Source organism: Solea solea, chromosome 19 (genome assembly GCF_958295425.1).
Source record: "Solea solea chromosome 19, fSolSol10.1, whole genome shotgun sequence".
Lineage (NCBI taxonomy): Eukaryota > Metazoa > Chordata > Actinopteri > Pleuronectiformes > Soleidae > Solea > Solea solea.
Window position 1 is genome coordinate 12,820,877 of NC_081152.1, and position 27,738 is coordinate 12,848,614.

General features: G+C 41.3%; 3 protein-coding genes across 5 annotated transcripts; 2 read left to right on the forward strand and 1 right to left on the reverse strand.

Annotated features, from left to right (window-relative positions):
* The first annotated feature begins 714 nt into the window (after positions 1-714).
* sgsm1b (small G protein signaling modulator 1b) lies at positions 715-12,759 on the forward strand. Of its 2 annotated transcripts, XM_058618101.1 has the most exons (25): positions 715-799; positions 924-967; positions 2,611-2,686; positions 3,206-3,368; positions 3,907-4,059; positions 4,555-4,622; positions 4,742-4,884; positions 4,969-5,100; positions 5,385-5,509; positions 5,606-5,673; positions 5,773-5,936; positions 6,089-6,218; positions 6,491-6,617; positions 6,701-6,765; positions 6,844-6,989; positions 7,099-7,227; positions 7,310-7,483; positions 7,607-7,675; positions 8,346-9,536; positions 9,615-9,739; positions 9,834-9,916; positions 10,027-10,136; positions 10,229-10,325; positions 10,421-10,588; positions 10,739-12,759. In XM_058618101.1, the coding sequence occupies exons 1-25, from the start codon at positions 793-795 to the stop codon at positions 10,825-10,827; spliced, it is 3,846 nt and encodes a 1,281-aa protein (XP_058474084.1). In that variant the 5' UTR covers positions 715-792; the 3' UTR covers positions 10,828-12,759. The 2 variants fall into 2 exon arrangements, with proteins under 2 accessions (XP_058474084.1, XP_058474083.1); XM_058618100.1 differs by lacking the exon at positions 715-799 and having other exon boundaries at positions 834-967.
* A 375-nt stretch (positions 12,760-13,134) lies between these two features.
* On the reverse strand, positions 13,135-17,404 carry srsf9 (serine and arginine rich splicing factor 9). 2 transcript variants are annotated; one of them, XM_058618105.1, is made up of 5 exons: positions 17,253-17,404; positions 15,662-15,838; positions 15,257-15,474; positions 14,132-14,304; positions 13,135-14,042 (listed from the first exon to the last, which is right to left on the reverse strand). In XM_058618105.1, exons 2-5 carry the CDS (start codon positions 15,817-15,819, stop codon positions 13,815-13,817), a joined length of 777 nt encoding a protein of 258 aa, XP_058474088.1. In that variant the 5' UTR covers positions 15,820-15,838; positions 17,253-17,404; the 3' UTR covers positions 13,135-13,814. The 2 variants fall into 2 exon arrangements, with proteins under 2 accessions (XP_058474088.1, XP_058474089.1); XM_058618106.1 differs by having other exon boundaries at positions 15,662-15,841; positions 17,253-17,395.
* A 154-nt stretch (positions 17,405-17,558) lies between these two features.
* prodha (proline dehydrogenase (oxidase) 1a) lies at positions 17,559-27,438 on the forward strand. The gene is made up of 14 exons (XM_058618102.1): positions 17,559-18,161; positions 18,888-19,096; positions 20,486-20,520; positions 21,214-21,363; positions 21,456-21,520; positions 21,832-21,948; positions 22,121-22,200; positions 22,380-22,461; positions 22,815-22,907; positions 23,004-23,150; positions 23,246-23,421; positions 23,508-23,606; positions 23,732-23,820; positions 25,297-27,438. The coding sequence occupies exons 1-14, from the start codon at positions 17,811-17,813 to the stop codon at positions 25,485-25,487; spliced, it is 1,884 nt and encodes a 627-aa protein (XP_058474085.1). The 5' UTR covers positions 17,559-17,810; the 3' UTR covers positions 25,488-27,438.
* The last annotated feature ends 300 nt before the right edge of the window (positions 27,439-27,738 follow it).

Genomic DNA, 27,738 nt, shown 5'->3' on the forward strand with positions numbered 1-27,738 from the left:
TGTATGGAAGTTCAGACGTGTCAAATTTAAATGATCTGTAAAGTAACTGTGTACTGTGAATGTACTATGTTTATTTCTTTTATTACCATTTACTATTGTTTATTACGATGCAGAATATTTGTATCTTTTTGTGTGACTTGTTTATTATGTGTTAGCGGGACTGTCTGACATTCACATACTGTACATATTTCACTTTTTTGTTTGTCTGACGAGTTGCTTAGAAACCACTACCGTGTGTGTATGTGTGTGTTGGGTGACAGCGAATGGGGGGGCCCCTGAATCCCAATCTTCCCTAGAGCACCAAAATACATAGAGCCGGTCCTGATGGTTTGAATGTTAAAATGAGGAAATACTGTATGTGTATGTGTATGTGTATATGTATATATGACATGGAAGAAAAAAAAATGATTGCTGTATTTATATTATGTACTGATGCAACTTTCATACAGGGATGTGGAAACATGATTTATTTGTGTGTGTCACTGACAGAGCAGGTGTGTGTGTGTGTGTGTGTGTGTGTGTGTTGATGTATGGGCTGCTACTGTGTCTTTAAAGGGGTGTTGGTTGGCTAAGAGGTAGCAGATAGGTTTAATTTAGCTGGGAACACACCGCACATCTCGGAGCATCACATCTCCACCTTGTCACACCGCTGCTGCTGCTGCTGCTGTGGAGCACATACACACACACACACATACACACACGCATCATCTTCTCCATCATCTCTTCATCCACGGAGGAAAAAGCTGCGCGCGTGTGTGCGTGTGTGTCAGTCGCCACATCCTGCCTGGAGCGATGGGAGGTACAGCCGCGGTTCTTATTATTATTATTGCTGCCTGTCGTGAGGCGACTGCCATTATCGTTCATTTCCGATAGCAGAGCATCTTCTGTGATCAGCGCACTCATGATGTTTTCTCCCGTGACAGAGGCCGAGACGCGCCAGAAACTGCTGCGCAATGTCAAGAAAGAGGTTCGACGCATGATTGCATGTCCATTTTCACGATTTCCGTGTCTCTCGTGGCAGTTTGTGTCCACTGGGAGCTGCAAAGCTCCAGCAACGCTTGTGTGTTTGTGCGTGTGTATTCATATGTGTGTGTGTGTGTGTGGACATCTTTCCTCGGCTTTATGCCACGACTACAGGCCTGTTTAACATAAAATAACCGACAATTAATACAGAAAACACCCATTTTACATCATAACAACAGTGGATGCAGTTGAGACGCCAGTGGATTCATATCCTGGCTTGTTTTTGATTGCTGGCAGACTGAGATGACGATGACGATGATGGTGATGATGACGATAATACTGGTGATGATGATGATGATAGTGATGATGATGATGATGATGATTTAATATCAAGGTGAAAATGCCACACACTCATCTCATGCAAAGCATGTTTGTTCATATTCAGGAGTCTCCCTCTCTCTGTGAGGAGGAGGAGGAGGAAATCATGGTTAAAATTACATTTCACACCATTTTCTTTCTTTTTTTTCTACCGAGAACTTAAAGGTGTGACCTTGGTGTCTGTTTTATTTGGCGTCTTTGCAACCATTAAATTAAAAAAGAACACCTATGAGCTGGGTGGTGTATTATTACTGAATAATGAGCCATTTTGGATGTATGATTGTACGTCGACATTAAAGCCAGCTCACTGCAGACCCCTCCAAACTGCTCCCTGACTCCCCTAGGGAGAGAAAACAGGATGTTTTATTCATTGGCGAGAAAGAGACGTTACTTCCAGGCTTATCATGTCCACGCTCCCCCTCACCTGTGACTCACTGCCTCTCAAACATCCATGTCTCCGGTACCAGATCCTGTAGCAAGGAGGGGTTACGGCTGTGAAATGTGGGCTTTGAAATCCAGAAAATTGTGGGGTGTTTTTTGTTCTTGTTTTGTTTACCCCCAGATGTTTTAGGTTTGGAATTCTCATAAAGGAGCGTCACATGTATGATTGTGTGCGCCCTCTGTTTGCTGAAGAGCCTGCCGTTGACAGAGAAGCTACAGTACAGGGATGTATCCATTAATAAAGGCAGTAAAATCCCATCTTATTTTATGACGGGCAGCAGTGTGCTATTCTCAGAGCGTCATATCAGATTCAGCTGTTGTTACAAATACATGTCACTTAAGACAAACACATGCAAGTATTCATACTCGGATCCAACAGGAAATGCCCATTTTAGTAAAAAAGAAAAGAAAGTCAGCCTCACTTCTCTATTTTAACTAAATATAACATCAGCTGTGACAACAAACCAGTCATTATAATATTATATATAATCGTACTATGATGGGAAATGATGCAGTAACACAGTCTTGTTCTGATAAATGCACTTAAATGGGTTTTCACAGATTTTACATAGTCGTATTTCTTCAGCCTGTAAAAAACCCCCAACAATATTTAGTCATCAGGGCTGTATCAGCGTCTCCCTTAAGGCTGCACATTTATAAAAGAAGCATGTCATTAAAAGGTGTTCTATTAACCTGGCATGCAGGGGGATAAGAAGAAAATCTGCATGTGCAGTAGTGAATGGCCGCATGACCCTCCAGAAAAGATGTTTTTGCCTTCTGTAACTCACACATAGTCTCACCATGTAACTCTCTCTCTCTCTCTCGTAGGTGAAACAAATTATGGAGGAGGCGGTAACAAGGAAATTTGTTCATGTTGACAGCAGCCACATCATTTCCTTCTGTGGTAAATGTTTATTGTGTTAAACCTACTGTGATTGTGGCAGCTATAGTGCTTAGGTAAAAGTAAATAAGGGAGTTATTTAGGGGTTTTTTGGGTGGATTTTCCTTGGTTTACAACAGAAGTATCTTTGTCCTCGATCGAAGCAATGTAAATCACTTACGACTTAATGTCATCGTGTGTTTATATTAATATAACCGGGTATATATCGTGGCTATGACGGGCTGTATTCAAGTAGACTAACACCCATTAAAGGTGTTGATACTAACCAGGAGCGATGCATGTGTGATTCACATCCCTCATATCCTAGCAACAGTAGTCAGAGTCGGACAGATTTGAGTCTACTTGTGCCACCTGTGTTTGTCTTTCACCTGTTTTTCTCCGGGAAGATATTCAAAGCTTGGGGGTTTTCATAGAGAGGACATTTTACATTGAAAATAATATGTCACCTTAAATGAAACAAATGGAAAACCAAATATCAACTCATACTCTTGTGTGTGTGTGTGTGTGTGTGTGTGTGTGTAGCTGTGGTGGAGGCTTGCATGCTTCACGGGCTGAAGCGTCGTATTGCCGGCCTGCTGTGCAGTAACAAGGTTGCAGCTCTCTTCATGAAGGTGGCAAAAAGCTTTTCACCTGCCGAAGAACTCTGCCACAAGGTCCAGGAGCTGGAACAGATTATTGAAAACAGGTGATGTCTTACATTCTGTCTGCGAGTGGCCACGACATGACCACATGCTCAGTCTTAGCTGTTCTCTCCTTTTGCCTTGTCTTCATGTCCTTTCCACTGATTCACCACTGCCTTTTGTATCGTTGTAATCACTGGCATACTTTCATCTATAAGGCAATCCTGAGATTGAAAGACTTATTTTTATTGAATGCGCCAACAGTCCACACTGAATTGGTAAAAACAAACAAACTACAGCTGAATATTGAAGAGTTGGACTCTCAGAAGGTCTTTAAATTAACTTTTGAATAACATAGAGTCTTAACTCTTAACTGAATGCTATAAATTCTATGGTTTATCATTTAATATTTTACCATTCTGTATTTCTTTCCCTTTTGGATGAATATTTATGAATATAATAATATAGTTTGTCTTTGTCTGGCAACTGTGTTATATAAAGGAGATTTTGAATTTCAATGAGGCTTTCCTGGTTTAAAAACAATTAGAATACTAACAGCCTTTAGAAGCTTCTCACCTGTCAGGTTACTCTTTTGTTCCCCAGCAAACAGAACAATTCCTCCCTGAGTAACGACCGCAGTCGCCAGTCAAAGTTCGCCAACCTTCCTCCTCAGGCGCTGAAACACTTGTGGATCCGAACTGCGCTGATGGAGAAGCTCTTGGACAAGATTATCCTGTACCTGGTAGAGCACAGCAGGTATTTCTTTATTTATTTATTGCAGTCATATATCTGCGGTTTTAGAAAATGATCTCCTCAGAAAAGAATCCCCTTTAAGTAAAAGCTATTTTACGTATGCCCTCGAGGCGTAAACATAAAGTTAGGCATCACATCATGAAGGTTAATATTGTTTTAATATTTCTTTAATTGCTTTCCCTTTTATTTCATCTTAAGCAGTATATATATATGTCTAATTTTCTTTTTTATGTAACATTTTGTAAGTGATCATGGTCAAAAAAAGACAGAAATTCTGCTTCTTCTAATAATAATTTATGGCAGGCTGTACACTAAGATGTGCAATGCTGCCCTCTATTGGCAGAAATGCTCCTGTCCGCAGTTCAAAGTCCCTTAACGCAGCTCAAAGAAAAATAACCTCATCACAGACATGATGTTACCTTTGTGACATGACATTAAAGACCTTGAATCCTTTAAATCCTTTTTGAAAAAAAAAAAAATACTTTTTTCATCCTGTAGTACCTTCTATGAGAAAGAAGCCATGCTGATGGATCCTGTGGATGGACCAATCCTTGCTTCTCTATTGGGTATTTATAAACTTCACTAATCTGCACATGGTATGATGTCACCGTAGCAGTTAAATCCTTGACTCTGCCTCATTTGAAAACACCTGCATCGCTTTAAATCAGCTAAACTTGAATTGCAGTCGGCCCCTGTGCGCTGGAGTACACCAAAGTCAAGACTGCAGACCACTTCTGGACGGACCCGTCCGCTGACGAGCTCGTACAGCGGCATCGCATCCACAGCGGCCACTGTCGGCAGGATTCTCCCTCCAGACGACCTGCCCTGGTCAGATGAGTTCAATGATTTCTGTGTTATAATCTGCTCTACGTAATGTCAGTGTGTAATACTTGATGTTAATCTGTTACTCAGATCCAGAAGAGACAGTCCAGTGGCAGCATGGATGACCGTCCTCTCATGTGGGTGAGGGATTATGTTGAATCTCTCCACCAAAACTCCAGAGCTACACTTCTGTTTGGGAAGAACAATGTCCTGGTGCAGCCGGTGCGTACATTTAATCCCTCTTTAATAGAAAAATTATACCCTAGTGTCTGCTTTAAAGGTCCAGTGTGAGACTGCAGAGGCCTGACAAAAAACAACCAAAAAAATCATTTAAAATGATCTAATAATCATTTTTAAAGTAATTATACACTTTAAACAAACATCTTTATGGGTAATATATGGGTAATTTCTGCCAACATACCCTCTTAAACTGCTCACACTGGACCTTTATGGGGCTAAATACATACGTAACATGTTGTGACAAGCTCCCATTTGTCTTCTTGCAGAGAGACGACATGGAGGCCATCCCAGGCTATCTGTCCCTACATCAGACTGCAGATCTCATGACACTGAAATGGACGCCCAATCAGCTGATGAATGGAAACGTGGGGGAGCTGGATTCAGAGAAAAGGTTAGTGAGACTGATGAAACACACAGTCAAGTAAAAGTCAAATCTCGTTCTTGCGCGGATGACTCACTGACTGCCATTCACTCATTTCCCTCTCAGTGTGTACTGGGATTATGCAATGACAATCCGTTTGGAGGAGATCGTGTACCTCCACTGTCACCAGCAAGGTGCAGTAACACCACCTTTTTTTTGACTGTGTGGAAGTGTGGGCTGTGAAGAGTTGTTTATGTTGCCCCCACCCACCCCCCCTTGTTAAATCTCTCCAGTGAACAGTGGTGGGACAGTAGTTTTGGTGAGCCAGGATGGGATCCAGAGACCTCCCCTGCATTTCCCCAAAGGAGGACACCTCCTCCAGTTTCTCACGTGTCTGGAGACTGGGCTGCTGCCTCATGGACAGCTGGACCCACCACTCTGGAATCAGAGGGGAAAGGTTGGCATAGACTGCTGCTGATGAATTACTTCTATAGCCTTGTTATTTTAGGAACTGATGTTTAACTACAATCTCATTTTCATTCAATTCATATGCTGTTTACACAGAGTTAGCCATGTCTTCTTGTGATACATTGGTCTTCTCCTTTGCAGGGGAAGGTTTTCCCCAAATTGCGAAAGCGGAGTCCACATGGCTCATGTGATTCTGTATCAGATAAGGAAGATGATGAAGCAACCGATTATGTGTTTCGAATCCTCTTTCCGGGCAATCAGATGGAGTTCAGTAAGTGTGTTGTTAATCTTCCTGCTCTGCATCCCTGAGATAATCTAATGAAGAATCACCACAGATTACAGCTGCGATTACATTATGCTTTTAATACTGATTTACAAATTAGACATCACTTCAGATGAATCTGTTTTCCAACAGTACTTCTGTCTAATTGATTTCTTTCCTCCTTTAAGCTGTTACATTTCTTATCTTTTTAGTGTGTTTCATTTCATTGCAATGGTTATAGCTGTGACAACTGTGACAGTGGGGTATGTTGTATTGTTTAGTGGCACTGGAGCTGATTGACCAGAGTGTGAACCTGTGGCAGCCGACCCCCAGAAAGTCGTCATGCTCCTCGTGCTCACAAAATGGCTCTTCTGATGGTTCGCTGCCTAATGGCTGCAATCAAGAAAGGTAATTATTTCCCAGAGAAAAGCTCAAAATCTATATTCAGATTATTCCACTTGACTGTGTTTCCCATTTCCCTGTTCCACCAGGGCTCCCTTAAAGCTACTTTGTGACACCATGAAGTACCAGATCATCTCTCGTGCATTCTATGGATGTGAGTTAACTTTCCTATGGAGAAGGTTCCATTCAAATGGATTGTTCTATTATTATTTTTTGTATCTTTCCTTTCCAGGGCTTGCATACTGCCGTCATCTGTCAACAGTTCGCACACACCTCTCCGCTCTTGTGAACACCACGATAGTTGACCCTGATGTGCCCTGTGATGCCAGAGGAGGCCTCACTGTGGAGATCTGGGGCAAGTTCCTTAAGGAAAACTCTGTAAGAATAAACCTCAAGCAACAGTCCATAAAACATGCCTTTGTTATATTCCCTTATGATATGAATTGGTTCTTATTTGGTGAACAAATAACTTATTTCTCTTGGACAGGCCTTTGAAGAGAAGGAAATACACAGGCTTGTGTATTTTGGTGGTGTGGCTCCTTCACTACGCAAAGAGGTCTGGCCCTTCCTGTTGGGACACTACCAGTTCAACATGACTGAGAAATCCAGGCTAGAGGTCCGACTGGCAAAAGTGTTGTGTGTATGTAGGATGTTTGTGTGCAGCCTTGGACACCTTGTCACACTATGTTCTGTTTCAGATTGATGAGCAGATGCGGATCACGTATGAGCAGACGATGAGGGATTGGCAGGGTTGCGAGGCCATTGTCCGTCAGAGGGAGAGAGAGAAACACGCCGAGGCCCTGGCCAGATGTTCCTCTGGAGCCAGTGTGGAAAGAGGACCAGTGCAGCGAGACTCCACGATCAGCACGGATGCAAGTTTGATGCTTTAGTATAAAAAAGGGGAACACTGTTACAGTATTATACTTACATTTCTGATTTACGTTGTTTGACGGTTCTGCTGTTTGTCTCTTGTGTGATGCTTTTCCTCACTCCAGTCATCTCTAAGTAGCAGCTCCGACCAGCAGAATTCCAACTCACAGACTGATTCCAGCAGTAACGCACAGGTAGTTTTTCAGCACGACAACAACACTTACTGTGTCTGTAATCTTAGTTTAATCTAAGATTTAATCTTTAGTCCAATAACTGAAGCGAATTCCATGAAATTTGCTTGGAATAGGCAGCAGTGTCAAACAAACCATAGTAATGAGTGCTTTACCTCATGTTAGCACTATACAAAAACACCATGAATCCATCTTGTAAATGAGGTTTTTTCTCAGGACAAGAGAAGGTTTGACCTGCAGGTGGTGCTACAGGGCATAGGATCACCAAAGTGACTGGTTCATTCATTCAGGAGTTGCTGAATGAGTTTTCTGACTAAACATCTGACTAGCATCTTTAGGGCTAAAGAGTCACCCATTTGGCCACACATTCTCACATGATTGATCCACTAAGAGGAGACAGAAAAGCCTGACCATTAATTATGTGAAATAGATGTTAAAAAGTGTGACCAAATGTTCACTCTGTTACACAACATTTAATTTTTCACGTTCATTTTTATCTGGTAATAAAATTAATGGAACCCTTAGGCTGTACAGATAGCTGGAACTTCAGATTTCAGCAGTAATGTAACTGTGATTAGTTGCTAGTGGGCTAAAGCGTGCAAAATTACTTTGTGATGCTTCAACACCTCATTGCTTTTAGATTCCTGTATGTCCTCTTTTTTTCCTTTACCAGGTATTTGAATCGGTTGAGGCAGTAGATCCGATTGAGTCTGAGCCCAGGCGTGAGGAAGCAGAGGCACAGCCGAGCAGTCCAGCGACGGACGTCACGAATGCCGCTGCAGACTCTCCACAACCTTCTGGTCTGTCAAATCAACATCCAGCATCGGAAAATGTGCCTCCTATCACAGACTCCGATGTTCAATCTACAACAGCTCAGTCCACAGCTGAAACATCAGAACTAAATGAGAAAATTACAACTGGATTACAGCCAGGAGAGACAGCTATTATAGACCCAGAAGCCAATGATAAGGTTTTAGAGATGGACAAGTGGGAGACACTTTCACCAAGTGAGATATTTGAAGACGATGGAGTCAGTTATTCAAAAGAGACTTCTGGAGCTGAAGAAAAACCTGAAGTAGAAGAAAAAGACGAAGCAGCAAATGAGCAATGCAAAGATTCACAAGCAGTGGGCACAAATATGAACATAAGATCCGCACCAGAGAACACCAACGTTCTGAAGCTCGAAACAGAGATTCATAATGAATATTTCCCAGCACCTCCTCTTGGCCAGACCTTGACTTTTCAAGCACACAAGAGCAAAGATCTGGATGTGGAGCCGTCATATCCACCAACAGCAGAAAAAGATACCAATCATAAACCTCCGCCTCAAACACTTCCCGAGAGAAACCCGTCACAAATGATCCCGACCTGTACCACAGGAGACATGGCTGACATGGCTGAAACCAAAAAGGACAAAGCTATCGAACTTCCGTTTGAGAAACCCGATTCAAATTCTCCAGTCCGGCAAGTCCTCAATGCTCTTCAGACAGCATCGAGGGGGAGCCTTTCGTTGTCGTCCCGGCAATCTCCAGACACCGCAGATTCAGATGACTCTCCATCTGCTCTGGAAATGGAGGACATTCCTGCAGGGATAACATGTGTGACCTCTGAGGATATTAAGGTCAGGCCTTTGACAGGCCTCGCTGCGCCGCCCATGTCTCTGGCACAGAGAGAGAGAATGGCATCCGAGGGCCTTGTCCTAGATCATAGTCTGGACACAGCCTGTAACACCAGTCCTGAGGGCACAGACCTGGGTCTTTCTGAAGAAGAGCCCGAGATGGAGAATGTGCTCACTGAACCAGAGTCTGCAGACGTGGGAGGAGACGCCAAACACGACGAGTCATCGGAGGAACAAACCTATTCCGTAAGCATCGATCACACTGTGCTTTTTTCTTGCAATTATCAACACATAATAACCACATTGACTATTGTTTCTTTGCAGCAAGAAACACTGGACATGTACTTGATCAACTTACATCGCATTGACAAAGATGTCAGACGTTGTGACAGGACGTATTGGTACTTCACCACGGAGAACCTGGAGAAACTGCGTAACATCATGTGCAGGTAAACATTTTTGCCATGCTCAAGTCTGGTTTGCCTTCTAACCCAAACGGTGATACAAATTAACTGTATGGTAAAAATCTGGTTGTCATTCTAGTTACGTGTGGCAGCATCTGGACACTGGTTACGTCCAGGGCATGTGTGATCTTCTCGCTCCCCTACTGGTTATTCTGGATGATGGTCAGTGAATCTCTGTCTCGGCCAGATTTGCAGAGGTGCACAAAAATGCGTAAACGACAGACGTGTTGGAGAAGGTTGTTAAAGGTGTATTTGTATGTGTGTGTTTCCAGAGGTTATGGCGTTCAGCTGCTTCACTGAACTGATGAAGAGGATGAACCAGAATTTTCCACACGGTGGTGCTATGGACTCTCACTTTGCCAACATGCGCTCCCTTATCCAGGTATGTACAGAACATTGTGTGCGTTTGCGCGCATGTGTGCACACTTGCACGAGCTGTAGGATAATGATGGCATTGTGTGCAAATATGCACAGATCCTGGACTCTGAGCTTTTTGAGCTGATGCAGCAGAACGGAGACTACACCCACTTCTACTTCTGCTACCGCTGGTTTCTGCTCGACTTCAAAAGAGGTGATAGGAAATGTGCTAGCGTCATGATTTTTACTTGAACACACAGTAGTGTGATGCCGAATGTAATCTGATTAACGACCATCTCTTCCAAACAGAAATGGTGTATGATGATGTGTTCTCCGTGTGGGAAACCATCTGGGCAGCCAAACACACGTCCTCTGAGCACTTTGTGCTCTTCACTGCTCTGGCGCTTGTGGAGATGTATCGAGACATCATCCTGGAGAATAACATGGACTTCACAGACATCATCAAGTTCTTCAATGGTAAGATAAGATGATAAATACAAGCTTAGGAGGGACTGAAAAACAAACCAGAGGGTATTCAAAATCCTTAGTCTGCAATTCCAATGATCAGTGTAAGCAAATGGCTTTCCACTTGTGATTTTAAGTATGTTTTTCAAATTCTCTTCTCAGAAATGGCAGAGCGACACAACGTCCCCCAGGTTCTGATGATGGCTCGAGACTTGGTCCAAAAAGTGCAAACTCTCATAGAAAACAAGTGACTCGCGATGCACTTGTGTAATCCCCACGATTCTTGTTTGAAGGTACTGACACAACCACACAACTGTCCTGTATTCAAGAGCAAAGGAATCAGTGTACATGATTAGTAAGTGCTGTAAAAGATACTTGGTCATTAAAAGTGCTCATTGTTCTGATAAACACTCGCTCCTGTCTAAATTCGGGACGTGTTGCCTGCATAATTAGTTTCTATGTGTTTTTCTTCACTTAGTGAATGTATCCTCGTTGAAAGTGCTTCAGGATGTGATTTGTTTTGCCTTAAACTCAGCTAGTTTTTTCAGGGATAAAGCAACCAAATTGTTCACTGTATTATCTCCCTTATGTTGTTTTTACTTTACACATTATGTGAAGTGCTTTGGATATATTTTCATTAATATTATCTGGCATTAACGCGGTGATTTGGTTTCGTAAACATCAGCGACACTACAGTCCACGGCGGCAGGCTGTGTCCGTGTACAGTACAGTGCCATTTTGGGGACCTCACACTGGCCTCCTTCTCAGTTTGCCTTTGATGCACATAAGCTAACAGGATATCACGAGTGCAACTAAACTCGGAGCACTCCACTATGATTGCACATACTTCACATATACAGTATCATCATTTCAAGTTCTCAAGCTGGGTGCTCCTTCTAGGTCAGTCACTCCTTTACATATTGACCAAGGTGTGATTCGGCCTGCTCAGTTGCTACCTGTCCTTGCTTTTAATTCCGAGTACCAGCGTGTCTTTGTGATGAACACATTCCAGTAGTTAATGCAAATGCTGAGTGCTATTTCATTTCCTTTTAAACACTAAAACAGAGTGGTATTAACAGGTTCTGCTTGGTAGCTCTGCTCTGGAGTTTCAACAGTTTTCCGCCTCGTCTCTAACACACTCTGGACTCATACTGGTGACAGGTTTACAATAATTGCAGCATTTTTTCCACTATTACCTCAACATCTCTATGTTCATACCTGCAATGAAGGAGGCCGACACCACTAACACATTCACGGTTCCACTTTATCACACACACTGCTCATCCTGTAAATTAATCAATTCATTTGTAAAGACGGAGAAGTTGTCCTCAGCCTGCTCACTTGGACGTGGTGAACACTTTCTTGGAAGGTTCGACTCCAAGGTTTAGTCAGTTCTCCACCTGTTAGTTTGAGTGACTCCCCACTCAGGAGTTATTGCTTCAGCTGTCATCACTCGCTACTTGGGAAATGTGATCTTGATGAATTCTACCCTTTTTAAAGGGTAACCAGTGAAAGCTATTTGATGTGTAGCTGTGGATATAATCTTTTTTTTTTTTTTTTTTTTTACATTTCACAGCAATGACTCTTCATATTTAGGTTTGATTTTTGGTAGAAAGCAATCCAAACAACGCAAAGCAGTAATTTCAGATGTGGATATTCTAAAAATGCCAGCAGATTTACACAACTTTATATATGTCGACACTAACTGGGATAAGTCAGAGAATATGTTTCATTGTTACCGGTCAGTTAGAATGGCCAAAGCATGCCCATGTTTGGTTTACCGTGGCTTTGACTCCAGCGCTTTGATATCACTGCTAATGTGTCTCCATATGACCTTCAAAACATGCCTGAGTATTGCTGTTAGTGTATTACAGTGTTTGTTGTCAGAGAATTTAATGTAAACTATGTGTTTAAAAAAAAAGAAAGAAACTTATTGTACAAAAACCTAAGCTAGTACAAATGAAATGCAATACAATGTTTGTACAGTATATATGAGCTTTATCTGACAATTATCATGGAGATGAAAATATTCCACTGGAAATATATTTTTATTTTTTTTTCTGTCTTCTCAAATGGTCCACCTGTTGTAATTTATTGTGTATTAAAAATATTATATTTTGCATCTCATGTGCCTGGTGTAGACTTTAAAAAAGTGTTTTACCCCTTAAAGATTGTTACACTCATGTGCCTATTGCTTCAATTCCTTTGCTTTTTAAAGAAAAAATTACATTCTCAAGGCAGTTGAAAAACATTGGGGAATACTAGTAGTTTCTTCTCTCCATGATATCCCTTACAGACTGCTCAGAATGATTGTCAAATCCCAAAAGGAGAATTTAAAAAGGATACCAGCCTGAGTCTAAATAATTTTCATGCTACATCTATATATGTGATGTTTTTAGACAAATGTTAACCACTGATGTTTCCCCACCAAATACTGAGCCTGTTAAAAGAGGGAAATGCTTCATATCCTCCACTCTGACTCAACCGGCTGGGGTCAACATATTTATTGTTGAATAAATGAATGACAGCTACATCTGGAAGAAATAAAATAATCACAGTAAAAGTTTGCATTTTATTGGTAAAGAAATGCATGCAAATTATAGTCCACCTACAGGCCACCTCGGTCAGAGGCTCGCACATACAAAAAACCCAGAAAATTGAGGCTCACGGTCAACATGACATGACACTAGTGTAAAAGGCTCACTAATCTGTAAGAGTAAGAGGATATTGATAAAACTTCACAGGTTCTTAATTTGGCAAAAACTTCACACATCAGGCAGCAAAATTGTGACACAAAGGGGAAAGATTTTGTCAAGATAAAAAAAACAAAACAAAAGAGCATGAACTTCAATATGATCACGGGAGTAATGTGTAATTTGTTTTGGACAAGACTGCATTCCAGTTTTGTACTGGCATCCGTCTGCCATCACAACCCAGGATTTAATTATTCTATTCAATTTTTGCAAAAGAAACTTCCAATGTTATATAACTGACAAACACTATTATCTTACCAAGGGGGATAAAATATTAATCCCACTTACAGATAACACACAAATGTTTAAAAAAAGAAATAAAAACAAATTTACGGGCTGTGGGAAGGAACAGGTCCAGGCCATCCTGACAGTGGAATGTATGTAGCTAGAAGTAACCATGGTATGTCCTATGAGGTCTGGGAAAAAAAATTAAAAGTAGAAATACAAAACATTTTCCCAAATTCCTCTGTAAATGGCAGGCCTTTCTATCGATAATGGCGTGGTGGTGGGCTATGGTGCTGAGGAGGGTGCCTCCTGGGGGGTGGGCTGTGACGCGACATAGTGTGCCGTGGTGGCGACTGGTAGCGCGGAGGGGGAGAGCCTCTGTTATGGTAGGGAGGTGAATAGCGGCCTCTGGACCTGGAGCGGGAGCGTGACCTACCCCAGTTGGGAGTGCCCCTCTCCTCGAAGACACGAATGTAAGCAGTCTCGCCCTGAGAAAGGGTTAAAATGACATAACATTTGTTTCTTTAGCCATTTGCAAGGGTAAAGGACATTAAAGCGCATCATCGCTGGCACTCACTTGATGTGAACGAAACTCGGTCCGGTCCAGTCTGCGCAAAGCATACTCCATGTCCTCCCGACGGAGAAACTCCACCACACCCTCTCCGTCTCTCTGCACATCTGCAAAACAAACATCCCCTGCCTCGCGCATATGATCCTTTAGATCCTGCCAGCTGCCACTTGGTGGTAATCCTAAAATGAGAAAAAGACAAATGTGATGGCGACAGAAGCCACTTCCTTATCTTTATTTGAATGCTTCAATACACTTATGTAAACAACCTTAATATTATGATGTCTGACCTCAACAGAAACTCATAAATTAGCTATACTTCTCATGAATAACTCTCTGGGAAATGTAGTTTCCATAACAATCAGTGATTCATGCTCTTGTAAACATCAGACATAGTTTAAAACAAATTTTCATATACAATGTAAAAATGTCACCTACCCGTCATTATAGATGGTGTTTGGGATTATGAAGGCAACATGAGCGATTTCTCGTTATTGTTTTATTTTTCATTTTTCTTAAGGGGCTGACTTGACCTGATCCACTTAGTCCCTTTGACTTCCAGTCCGCCATTAGAGAGAAACGTATATCTGTCTAGGACTCATGACGTCCTCTACTAGTTGCCCGGTCCTCCAATCCGCCATATGAGAGAGAAATACATCTGCCTAGAACTCAAGATGTCCGCCACTACTCCCTTTGTCCTCCATTCCGCCACAGAAAGAGGAATTTATATCTGCCTAGGACTCAGAAGATCCTCTACTAGTCCCCTTGTCCTCCATTCCAACATGAGAGAAAGGAAGAAATGAATCTGCCTAGGACTCAAGATGTCCGCCACTACTTCTTTGTCCTCCAATCCGCCGTAAGAGAGTGAAATTTATATCTGCCTAGGACTTGGAAGTTCCTCTACTAGTCCCCTTGTACTCCAATCCGCCATAAGAGAGAGAGCGAGAAATGATTTTGTCTACAACCTAAGATGTCCCCTGCTAGGCTTCTTGTCCTCCAATCCTCCTTGAGAGAGCATTTTAAAACATTTACGCTTATAACTAACGTCCACCTTCCTAACAGCTCCCTTGACTTCCAGGTCACAGTGAAAGAGCAATATATATTAACTGGCTATGACTCATGATGTCCACCTACCAGTCACTATGACGCGGAATTCAGATCTTCGAGTTGGAGGTCCAAACCTTCCCTTAGGTCCTCCACCACCACCACCACTACCACCACCACCTCCTCCTCCTCCTCCTCCTCCTCCCATGGGGCCAAATTTAGCCCCAGTAGATCGAGGATACTCTACTCGCAGCTTGGAGTCTCCATATCCATATCCATTCCTTCCATAGACAGCGTCATCCGCATCCCTATGAGAAGAGAGCAAAGAACCCCATACCAAATTACGAGTGTTTCACTAGTGGACATTGACCTGGAAATGCCGTCTCCATCCATTCTCTGCTGGCAGTCAGTGACGACGATGTTACACCACAAAAATTAAGGTATCCAACAGGGAGAATGAGATTTGACTTGGCAAAGACCATCCCAAAAACTCACCGTGGGTCTTCAAAACGGACAAAGGCAAAAGGAATAGTGCCTCTATTGTTCTTCAATTCAATATCACGGATTTTTCCATATTTGTAGAAGAGATCCTCAATGTCCCTCTCCTGGATATCCATGGGAAGATTCCCCACATAGATTCTTCCATCCGACATGGTGGGCAGTTAGGTGGTGCTGCTGACACAGAATGGGGGCACCTCTTGTTTTCAAAAAGAGCTGTGGAAGTAGTCCTTATCCTAATCCTAGTCCATCCGCATCCAATTTCTTAATTTAGAAAGAAATACAACCCTATAGGACCTTGGATCCAAGCCTGAAATCTTTAAAATTAATAAATGTCCAACAAACATTAGTAATTACAGTGCTATATGACTGGCACACATGCTTTTATACACATTGCTTTTTCCTGCATTTATAATGGGAGAAAAATCCTTGGAAACACAAAGAATTCTGATAAGTCATTGGTATTTATTAAGGTTGATGCCAGGTGAGCACATCATTTCCATATACGTGACTGCAACCGTTTGTGCCCTCTCGTATAGAGGTGTCTGCATTAGACGTAGACTGATGTGGTTTTTTAAAGGGCCAATGCTGATCCCTTCAGCAAATTATGCAGCCGACAGCCGTGATGTGATGCTGGATATTCTTTTTGGCTGATGTGATGATTTTCCCCCCCCTCCATATTATGAAACAATGTAATATGAAAGAAAGAAATTGAAGAAATTGCTTGAAATGGATGAAAGAAGTAATGGAAAAATCTTGGCCAGTTAAAACTTTTAATTCATTTATATTTCAATGTGTAAAGCTATATGAGAATTAAATATATAAAACCCCTTGCATTGCCTTTATATATATACACATGTTCAAAATGCAGATCATCTGATAATGTCACCCACAAATTATTATTTCAGGTTGCAAAGGGCACTTTAGACAGGACTGTGGCAATGAACTGCACTTAAAGAGTGGGCCAATTAAATGAGAAAACAAGAAACAAGCTTTTGTATTATATTAATCTTTTCTTAACTTGGACATGTTTTGACTGAAACTCGCGTAGCCTGTATCACTGGTGATAAACCGACCAATACTGTTTTGATACCTGCCAGGCCAGCTAATACGGACCAATTAATAATAATAATACATGTCGATTGTATCTTGACTAGTGCTTAAAACGTTTCTTTTATCATACGTTCAAAAGGACAATTCAATTCTCATAAACACCCACGACTTACCTAGCCTGTAGCTGCCCAGCTAACATTAGCTACAGTTGGATATTAACGAGGAACCATTTCGATGAAATAATCGCTTCAACGCATGTTTACACGAACATTCAACACAAACACATGACCACAAGATTCGACTGCATATAGGCGGATTAAAAGGCGAACGCCAATGATATGCCGTGCTTTGCTCTCCAGACATTTCAACATTGTTCGGTGCCTTTGTTGATAGTGTAAGGTCAGCTTGTCGTGCTAACGAGCGTCTATTTTCGGCTAAATGCACCCGCATTTCAAACACTTGAGGTTACCAGAGATTCGGGAATGTATATTAAATGCATATGGTGAATAAGAGTTGAATAAAAATATGGCGTTACCTTTCGATGAGGCTTTTTTTCGTATGTTTAATACTACCGATTAGCACACAGCGCTAGTTCCGCGATGGTAGCTGGTCGCTGCAAGCAGAGACGGCTCGGTGTCTGCTTGTCTTCTTCTACTTCCGATTTCCGCCAAACCCTAACGCTGCTTAGTTAGTTCTCTGCTGCCCCCTGTTGGTGCTATATTTATTTCCCACTTTAGGCAGACCCTATCCGTCTTGGATGTGTTTTTTAGGGCTGAAGAGTAAGTATAAAGTAAAAAGTATAAAGTAAGGAGTGCGTATCCTCCCGCTTTAAAACACGTGTATTTCAGATTCAGGTGTACGTTCAAAGGCAAGACGTCAGTATTCAGCATTCACAAATGCAAAAATTGTCGTGTTATTTATTTACATGTAGTTGAAAACAGGAAAAACATTCGGGGTGTGACGTAAACACCAAGGCCCCGCCTACGTGAGGTGAGTTTTGTGGCGCAGCACGCGCGCTTATCCTCACACAGCAGTTAAGTCACCCTGGGGCGTTGAAGTCACATCAGATTGTGGGTGTCCGTGTGCGAAGACCATGTTGTACGTCAAGTTAGTGGCCGCTCTCGTCAGGACAAACTCGGGCAATGTCAGGACATTTTCACGAATTTCATCCGGACGATGTCGGTCGACGGTGGCATCCACCAAGAGCAAGGAGGAGAAGGAGCAGCAGCAGCCGCAGACGAGCGGATGCCCGGTGGTGGAGGCTCAGCCAGTGGAACTCATCAGCCAGAGCAAAAGTGTCACAAAGACGCTGATGAGTAAAATCCACATAGACTTCGACAACACCAAAGAAGCCTATGCGAGCAAGAACAACGCTGAGCTGCTCCGGAGTCTAATGGTCTTCAAGTTGTGCACCATTGACCTGCTGGTGGAAAAGAACAAAGAGGTGAGATAGTTGCTTGTTTTATTATTTTTAAGTTTTCAAAAACTTTGTGTCATTGTCCTTTAAATATGTTTCTTATCAAACATCATCACAATGACTTGTTTTAGTTGTGAGGACATTTATTGTCCTGCATAACTCCAACCCTTACCATAACTAATTCTAATCTTAACCCTTAAACCAAGGATTAAAGATCCAGTGTATAACCCTGAGAAGTGTCTATTGGCAGACACGGAATATACTACCCATGAGTATGTTTGCATTTATGGGTAATTTCTTTAAAATAAAAACTGTTTGGTGTCTATAGCCTTACAATAAGCTTTTATATGTCCTTTACATAAGGGTAATCCACGCGTTACAGAAGCTGCTGCCTTGCTTGTTTGACATTTTGAAGCAGAAGGCTACTGTGCCAACGAGAAAGAATGACATCCTTTATGCAAAGTCTGTTTTTCTCAGACACATTTTGGAAAAGGAGGGGTGAGCGAAGGAGCCGTTTGTTTGTTTGTTACAGTCTGCAGCCTCACCATTACATGTTGTTATTATTGCACACTGGACCTTTAGCCTTCAAAAAGCCACTTTAAGTAGCAAGGACCTGCTAAAAGGTCTGCATAATGTCAGCATGGCCTCATAACAATGGTTCAGAACCAAAGTGAGTCCTCACAACTTATTGAAAACATGTGCACACATGCACATAACTATATGTGTGTTGCTTTGTTTCTGCTCTGTCCCCAGTTGATGGATTTAAGTAGAAAGTTGCTTGGCCAGTGGATGTTTGAGAAGCTGATGAAGATGACCTTCTACGGCCAGTTTGTAGCAGGAGAGGATCATGAATCCATCAAACCTTTAATCCGTAAAAACCAGGCCTTTGGAGTGGGTGCGGTTTTGGACTATAGTGTTGAAGAGGACTTGACACAAGAGGAGGCGGAGAAGAAGGAAATGGAGTAAGTAATGTTTACAGAACGAGACATACTACGGTCACAACAGTACCGTATGTGTTCTTTCCTCCATAGTGGTGTGTGGATCAAACATTGTATGCCGTGTGAGTGCTCCACACGAGGGACTGTCATGTGTTGCGTAACACAGCGTCATGTTTCAACGACGGGTGTAACTGCATCTCCACAGAATTTTTTTTTGACCCAGCCCCTGAACTCCAGGGGAGAAACTCAAAAGAGGCCTTTTAAAAACAGCCCCTCCCCCATGAGAGGTTGTAACAGCAACAGAAGCAGACTAGGTGTATAGATTATGTTGGTAATGGGGTAATTCACACAGCACTGTTGACAAATTCATTTATACCTCTGTAAATAAAATATCCCACTCTGTTATAATGCAGTGCACTGTTATCTTATCACAGTAGATCTGGCTTCTGTTGCGGCTCTTATCAAATTTACAAGTTCCGTGTGTCATTGTTTTTTTTTTTGGTGACGAGTCGGAACCCAGTGTTTTTTGTTTTTTGTTTACCTCTGATCGAAAACAGTGCTTGCCCTGTATTGGTTGGCAGGGACAAACCCACCTCCTCTGATTGGCAGAGCTTGGTATTTAGCCGGGGGAAGTGCCTCAAGAGAGGCTGCCAACCTTTTAAAGTCATGTGTGGGTCTTTGAAAAGGCTGCACATACTTCCAGTCTTGCACACACCCACACCCAAGTGTTATGCAATGCTCTGTCTGCAGACTCATTGAGCCTGTTGAGGATTATCGTCAACAAACACAAGCATTTTCTCTGTTAAAAACAAACTTCTCTTCAATTTGTCATTATTACAATTGTATTATTTAAGTCAACACAATAGTGTAGCCTGTGTAGATAGTAGAGCTGCGACTAACGATTGTTTTCATAATGGATTAATCTGTCGATTATTTTCTCAATGAATCGATTAATCACTTGGTGTTCAGAATGTCAGAAAACCATAGAAAATGTTGAACGGTGTTCGTCAAACCTGGAAATGATGATGTTCTCAAATGACTTGTTTTGTCCACAAACCAAAATGATTGACTTTTAATGGTTTCTTTGTTATCCAGAGCAAAGAAATGAAGAAAATATTCACATTTAAGAAGCTTAAACAATTGGAAATCTTGTTTTAATCATGAAAAAAGCATCAAACGATTCTTCGATTATCAAAATAGTTGCCGATTAATTTAGTAATCGATTAATAATCGATTCATCAATTCAGCTCTAGTAGATAGACATTCCTGTGCTTATGGATTGCGTAACATCTCGTGTTACTTTGTTACTAACCTGTCTGAAAGTGATATTGGAGGTTATCAGTGGTCTCTAATAGTTATCAGTTTGTTGTTGTATCTTCTCTGCTCTCATGTTTATTTGTCCTTCCTTTTCAGTGCTTGTGTTTCTGAAGCAGAGAAAGAAAGTCCAGGTCTGTACATCCATAAATAATTACTTGTGATGTGTCATAAATTGAACAGGCGGCCAAATAGCTGATTTGCTTTGATTTTCAACTGCTTTAGACTTAGCCCAACACAAGTGTATGTCAAGCATGAGGACCAGTATGTCTAGGTATGTACCCTTGTGGTCTCGTCTGGATAGCACTGGTTATATCTGGACCACGGGGGCTTTAAAGATGCACAGTCCAGCTGGAAAAGTGTGTGAAGGCATTTTGTTTGTGTTACAGGGTTGATCCATGTGACTCATTGACCTACACGTGTTGTCCCCAGGTCTTGTTCCTGAAATCCAATGTGACTGTTAAGTTAAAACTGTAGTGTGTCACTTTTAAATATAAACTATACTATACTATACTATAAAATATAAAGTCCTTTTACTTTCAAAAGTATTGTCAAATAAGTTAACATAAAGCTCACTTGGGTCTAAAATCCCCTCCGTGTTCCTCCGCGTAGCCGTGTTTAGAGCTTGTGTTGTCTGGTGACGTTATTTGTATTATGGCTGTTCATTGCCAACAACAATGAATAATTGATCAAATAGGAACGTAACAATAAACCACATGCTGTGGCATAAGAAGATGAATAATTAACAGCCTGAAAATGTAATATGTGTTTTGTAAATAATTGTTATAAAGTCACAGCGTGCTAAAAAGAAGCTTTCCTCTCTCCAGATGCTCACCAGCGCGAGAGCAAATACAAAGCTCACCGTCAGTTTGGGGACAGACGCGGGGGGGTCATCAGCGCCCGCACCTACTTCTACGCAGATGAGGCCAAATGTGACACCCAAATGGAGACGTTCATAAAATGCATCAAAGCCTCCGGTGAGGAATATATAATGTGTTAGAGTTTGATGTTGATTATATAACAACATTAAAATTGATGTATAGATAATAATAAATGATCACCATTTCAGGCGGAGCCTCTGTTGATGGATTTTCGGCCATTAAGCTGACAGCGCTTGGACGTCCACAGTTCCTTGTAAGTTGAATTTTTCAGCACTCACAATTTTTTTTGGATGCTTTGTGTATATTGTTTTATTTTGAACAACAAAAACACTCCCAAATCTAACACTTAAAAACTCACAGAGTAATGAGGAGCTAAAATATTAACCATGTATCTGTGTTTTTATGGGTTTGGGTCACTGCCAGTAGATTAGCATTATCGTACTGTAGATTCTAGGAAACTGGATTAAGGAAGACTGCGTTTGCGATATCAGACTGTAGATTTTCTGTAGTGTTCACCTCGACGTATGGACTTGTGAATTAATGGGGCGTTCTGTGTTTGAACAGCTCCAGTTTTCAGAGGTTCTAGTTGCATGGAGACACTTCTTCAACTTTCTCGCAGCTCAACAGGGAAAATCTGAACTGATGCTTTTGGAACAGAAACTGGAACTGGGACAACTCAAGGTGTGTTTGCCTCGACCTGTTTTTGACTTTTGCCTCCAGCAAACGTCGAAAACGGGTTCAGCCATGCTCATGCATGACATTTGACTTTGACGGTCTCCAATATGCACTTAAGTCGCTTTAAGGTTTTAACCTTTGTGACCTTATTTTGTTTTATTTATGGTTTTTTTTACAGGAAAGTTTGACTAAGCTTGGTGTTGGAGCCAAGGATGACATTGAGAATTGGTTGACTGGAGAAAAGCTTGGTTTGTCAGGGTAAGCAATAATAACAATGTTTTTCAAACTTGAAATTCAACAAAAGGCCTTTAGTTTAGTCTAAACTAGTAACAAAAATGATTCTGATGTATTTGTCTTACGGAATGTTTTGCTAGAATTAAACATACAGTATATTATTCTTATTATAAATTTGAATTTCCCGTGTTTTACATTCTCAGAGCAATAGATCTGCTCGACTGGAACAGTTTGATAAACGACACAACAAAAATCTCCAGCCTGCTTATGGTGCCGAACCTTAAGGTGAGTCAGGAACAGTCCATTAACCGTATCATTATGTTTCTCATGAACACTGTGATCTGGGCAACGAGACAGAGACGTCTGGGAAAGGATTTCATGTCCTCAGACATGATGAAGATCACTTTTCAGATCCTTACATTTAGAAGATTAATGTAATTAGTCCGTTGATGTCTCGTAGATGACGCTTCCTGTGATCGCAAACAATGGCAAATTTCAAAATGTACACTTGTTTTCACCATGTTTTTCGAGTATGTTGAAGTCCTGAAAAGTGTGATTTGTTTTCCTCACGAACAACAGTCTCAATAGTTCAACGCTCAGGCCCTAATGAGTCAGTGTTCTGTGTGTCGCTCGTGCAGAATGGTCAGCTGGAACCTTTGCTGAAGGCGTTTACAGACGAGGAGGAGAGACAGATGAAGAGAATGCTGCAGAGGGTGGACGTTCTCGCCAAGGTGAGAAATGTCAATAAAGTGGATTTAGTAAATATTGGTTCATCATTTGTTTTGTTTTTTCCTGATTTCTCTTCACTTATACGCTGTGTGTTCTAGCATGCTGTGGCGAATGGTGTCAGGCTAATGGTGGACGCCGAGCAGACGTACTTCCAGCCGGCAATTAGTCGCCTGACCCTGGAAATGCAGAGGATATTCAACAGAGAGAAGCCAATCATTTTCAACACTTATCAGTGTTATCTAAAGGTGACGTTAATGCCAGATTATTATTACGACAACTTTTAACAGCGGATAATAAATCACACAGAGTTGTGTAATAAACTGTTACTGTACGCCTTTAGGAAGCGTACGACAATGTCACCGTGGATATTGAACTGTCGCGGCGGGAGGGCTGGCACTTTGGTGCCAAACTGGTCCGCGGAGCCTACATGTACCAAGAGAGAGCCAGAGCGCAGGAGATTGGCTACGAAGACCCGATTAATCCGGACTACGAGGCCACCAACAGGATGTATCACAAGTATGCCTCGAATTATTTATTGTTTGAACCACGCAGGGTTTCGTCTTGAAGGCGTCTATTTAAATAAGCTCTCGGTGTTTGTTCAGGTGCTTGGAGTTCGTACTGGAGGAGATCGAACACAGCAGGAAAGCAAATGTCATGGTCGCGACTCACAATGAGGACACGGTGAAATTCACCCTAGAGAAGTACGTCCTAGTTTTTCCTTTGTCAACTTTCCAAAAGCATATACATGATTTTCTGCAGCTGTGGTGAAACTCCAGCTCTCGTTACGTAACACTTCTTTAACATGTGCATCCGTCTGTTTCTGTAGGATGAACGAGATGGGCCTCTCACCCACTGAGAATAAAGTTTACTTTGGACAGCTGCTGGGCATGTGTGACCAGATCAGCTTCCCATTAGGTATGTTGTGCTCAGCTCTGACGCGTACGCTACGCCGGTTTAGAGCTGCATAAGACAACTAAGACATGCGGTGAATTGATTCTCCACTGAAACTGGGGTCCAAAAGTCGTGGCCTCAGACGTATGGACGCAATTCTGTAGTCCATGTGAGCGTCAGCTTTAAAATACTTATGTGGTCACTGACCTTAAAAGTGATATGTCCTGTAGATATCTTGGGAACAAACAACTCAAGTCTCTCAGTGTGCTCAACCGTTGGTTTCCAAGGAGTTAAGGTTTGTGCAGCCAAAACATGCTGTCAGTCATTTTTTTTGCTATTTATTTGGCAAAGAGCAAATTGAATTCACCTTGTTTTACCCTAATTCAAGCCGGCTCACTTGGCTTCTTCTCTGAGAAGTCAGAAATGAATCAAGCGTAACATCCAACCACTAAAACTTGTTTTTCTGTTCAGGAATGCAAGTAAATAACTATAATTTGACATCTTAACCAAGAAATAATAATGTGATTTACTATTTCTTGTAAAACAGTACATGTATAACAACAATAATTATTTTTTAGCATTAAAAATATCATTTTGGTTACAGAAACATTTTTGATAATAGCCAGTGCTGTTCATTAAGGGCAGCTGTGGGTCTCATAAATGAGAGACGGACACTGCTAACTTCTACGTCTTTCCACTTTTTGTGAACAATATAGCAATGATATGATGACATTTATTTCAGGTTAGTGAAAGCTCACCTAATCGTCCGTCCTTTAGGGAGATAGAAGGGGCTACTTTGACCGTGCCATATCTTATGTTATCTCTAAATTCAGATTTTACATATCAGCATGACGTGAATCGCTAAGAATTCCACCTTCAGCCTTTTTTCACCCAATTTGGCCTCAGAGCAAAGTTCTTTAGGCGCTGCTGCTGTCATGTCACTGTATTACTGTATTACAAATTATTTAGTTTTCTGTGCCTTTTAACCCTCTGATCTGTGCGCACCCTTGGTATATTGCCGTTGGAATAATAGACAACTCCTTATATGGATATGTGTATGTGTCGTTGATTAAAAGTTTTTTGTTTTTTTTTAAATGGGAGTAGCCATATTTGTGCAGAAGTCACAAAATAAATAGGTTTTTTTGTGACGTATTTTCATATTTTAAAAAGTTTGAGTGCTTTTTTTGCTCAGGTGTGTTTATAGAGTTGGTGGAAATGAAAAAAAAATCTAATTTCATCAGATTGTCTATAGGTTGTGCTGGAAAAAAAAGGATAGAAGACCCTTTATACTGCACTGTGTATATACATTTTAACATAGTAATGGGAAAAAAGCAGCCTAAATTCTCTGTGTTTTACAGTTCTGCTACATCCTTGTTTAGTCGCCATTCATTTTCGAATTTTTTTTATACCAAGTCATTCCCTGGAGTGTACACACGGTGGAGATATTGGCCACTGTTCTCAATTTCCTTTTCTTTTTTCTGATCTCTATGTTAAAAACAGGTCGGGCCGGTTTCCCAGTCTACAAGTACGTTCCATACGGTCCAGTCAATGAGGTCATTCCTTATCTGTCGCGCCGCGCTCAAGAGAACCGTGGCTTCATGAAGGGCTCCCAGAGAGAGCGCACCCTGCTGTGGAAGGAGCTGAAACACAGGTTGCTGCACGGTCAGATCTTTTACAAGCCCGTCTACTGAGTCACAGGACCACAGCTGTGTCTGTGAGTGTGGTATTTCTGTAAGCATTCCACCGTCGTAACTGTACCTGTGCTGTCACCAGGTAACTGCTCTCAGTGGCGTCACGTCTGCCCCTTTGCTTGTTATGGTATGCGGTATTCAAGGAATACTGCTTTTCTCTCTCTCTCTCTCTCTCTCTCTCTCGCACGTTTGGTGGATTTGTATGATTCATATTTGTCGTGTACCAGTTTATTCAAGTGTTCACTGGCTTTTCTAATCCTCTGAGTTAATTCAGTAGTGGTATTAGATTTTAATGGATCTATGCAAATGTATGGGATTCTTCAGGTTAGAAGAATTGTGTGTAAATATATATACAATATATATATATATATATATATATATGTATATACGTAGAACCAAATGTGACTCACTTGTATTTAAAATGGCTCTGATGTCATGTGCTTTTAAAACAAAATGAACTTGACACTTTCACTTTATTTCTTCTGATGTAGCGGTCACATCAAGTGCCCGATGATTGTTTTTAATGTTAACAAGTACAACTGTGTTTTTGTCGGGGTTGTCATTACTGTACACGGTAAAGTATTTTAGCATGTTTATTGCTAATATGCTTGTCATCAACTGAATCAGCTTTGATTATTGTGCAGAACAGCAAGGTTTATATGTACTGTATAGCATCATCACATAGTAGTAGTGATTATCTATCGCTCATTGTGACACAAAGTTATGTCATGATAATTGTGAATGGAGGGAAAATATTAATATTTCACACGAGTGGAATAGGGAACTACATCTTTCATCGTGACTTATTATAATCTTTATTTAATAGACTTATTTTTCACTGGAAAATATGTGTCACATCACCTGTTTTAAGTTTTTAGAAAAACAAAAATTATATCAAAACATAGTATTTTGGTCGGGATTATTGTGACGGGAATACATAGCGGTAATTATATAATCCTCGTTTTTCCCATACACTCGCATATTTATCATACCGACTTTGTGGCCCTGTTCAGAATCTACTGAGCAAAAACTGTTCCATAACTTCATATTTTACATTTTCTCTCAAGTCAAAGAAATCTGCTCATTAAACACTGGGGAGAAGATCTTTGAAGCGCAAATCAATAAAACTATTCAGTGTCGTGATTGCTGCGGCTGTGACTATTATAAATATTAATGAATAATTATTTCTCAGTGCTTAGGGAATATCTGCACTGTTGCATAAGCTGCATGTGGAGGCAAAGTGCCAGTGGCTCCACTTAACTGATGTCGAGGAGATGTTTGGAATGATTGTATCTGAGTTTCAGTGCCGCTTGCAGACTTTCAGTCATATCTGTGTGTGTTGTGTTGCCAAGTGTCGCCAAGCTGTTGGAGTTCAAATAAAAATAATGCTGTATTACAATAACAATAATGTATATGCAACCAAAAAAAAGGGGGGAAACAATAAAGAAACGTCAAATAGTGAACAACAATATGTTTAAATGTATGACTGCCAAATCTAGGTCACAATCCTAACTCCACGCCACAAGATCAATAATCACGTTTAATTTGCAGACAGCACTCATTAAAGAGCGATAACCGGTTTGAGAACCTGTTTTCACCGTGGAAAGTTTCAGTGAATCTTCTTCAACCATCTACAGGGAGGCTCTGTCACTTTAAAGTATAATAGCAAAATATGACTTTATTCTAAAACGAATCACATTGTATTGTTGATCGACTACCCCTGACTGCACTGTTTTTGTGTCGTTGATTTCCCTCTTTTTTTGGTGTTTCTTTGGTTCCAGTAACACTGATGTGTCTCTAATTCATGAACTGTATTTATTGCTGTGAAGGTTCGACACTTGGAATCCAACTATTACCTCACAAGTGCCTTATTAAAATATGCAACATTTCTGTTGTACTGTATGTTGTAAACTAAACCTGGTTATTTAACAATAAAATGATTGTAAAGAGAGCTGTGTGTGTGATAATGACTGTTCTGTGATGTGATGGGATGAGGTTTTGTTTGGGGGAGGAGTTTTGCAGTTACACGCATTAATATTACACGACTGACACGATATAGGAGTGCAGTCGGTTGCTGCTTCCAGGTTGGCCAAGGTTTTTCCATTGTGCAGCTGTGACTACAGCAACCGCAGACTGGATACCTATCACAAAGTGACATGGATCGTATTCTGGTGCCAGTGACAAAAACTGTGCCCCACAGCCACAGCCAAAGTCAACAGCGATTTATAATAAACGTCTAGCCACAAAGGGT

What these genes read in the sequence shown, in the direction of transcription:
- sgsm1b (XM_058618100.1), top strand. Translation starts at nt 902, where the DNA reads ATGATGTTTTCTCCCGTGACAGAGGCCGAGACGCGCCAGAAACTGCTG. An exon ending in ACAATGTCCTGGTGCAGCCG is followed by an intron (nt 5,101 to 5,384) that starts GTGCGTACATTT and finishes GTCTTCTTGCAG; the next exon opens with AGAGACGACATGGAGGCCAT. An exon ending in ACTGGTTATTCTGGATGATG is followed by an intron (nt 9,917 to 10,026) that starts GTCAGTGAATCT and finishes GTGTGTTTCCAG; the next exon opens with AGGTTATGGCGTTCAGCTGC.
- srsf9 (XM_058618105.1), bottom strand. Translation starts at nt 15,819, where the DNA reads ATGTCGGATGGAAGAATCTATGTGGGGAATCTTCCCATGGATATCCAG. An exon ending in ATTCCGCGTCATAGTGACTG is followed by an intron (nt 14,305 to 15,256) that starts GTAGGTGGACAT and finishes TTCTCATTTTAG; the next exon opens with GATTACCACCAAGTGGCAGC. An exon ending in CCGAGTTTCGTTCACATCAA is followed by an intron (nt 14,043 to 14,131) that starts GTGAGTGCCAGC and finishes ACCCTTTCTCAG; the next exon opens with GGCGAGACTGCTTACATTCG.
- prodha (XM_058618102.1), top strand. Translation starts at nt 17,811, where the DNA reads ATGTTGTACGTCAAGTTAGTGGCCGCTCTCGTCAGGACAAACTCGGGC. An exon ending in GAAAAGCTTGGTTTGTCAGG is followed by an intron (nt 22,201 to 22,379) that starts GTAAGCAATAAT and finishes TTACATTCTCAG; the next exon opens with AGCAATAGATCTGCTCGACT. An exon ending in GTGAAATTCACCCTAGAGAA is followed by an intron (nt 23,607 to 23,731) that starts GTACGTCCTAGT and finishes CTGTTTCTGTAG; the next exon opens with GATGAACGAGATGGGCCTCT.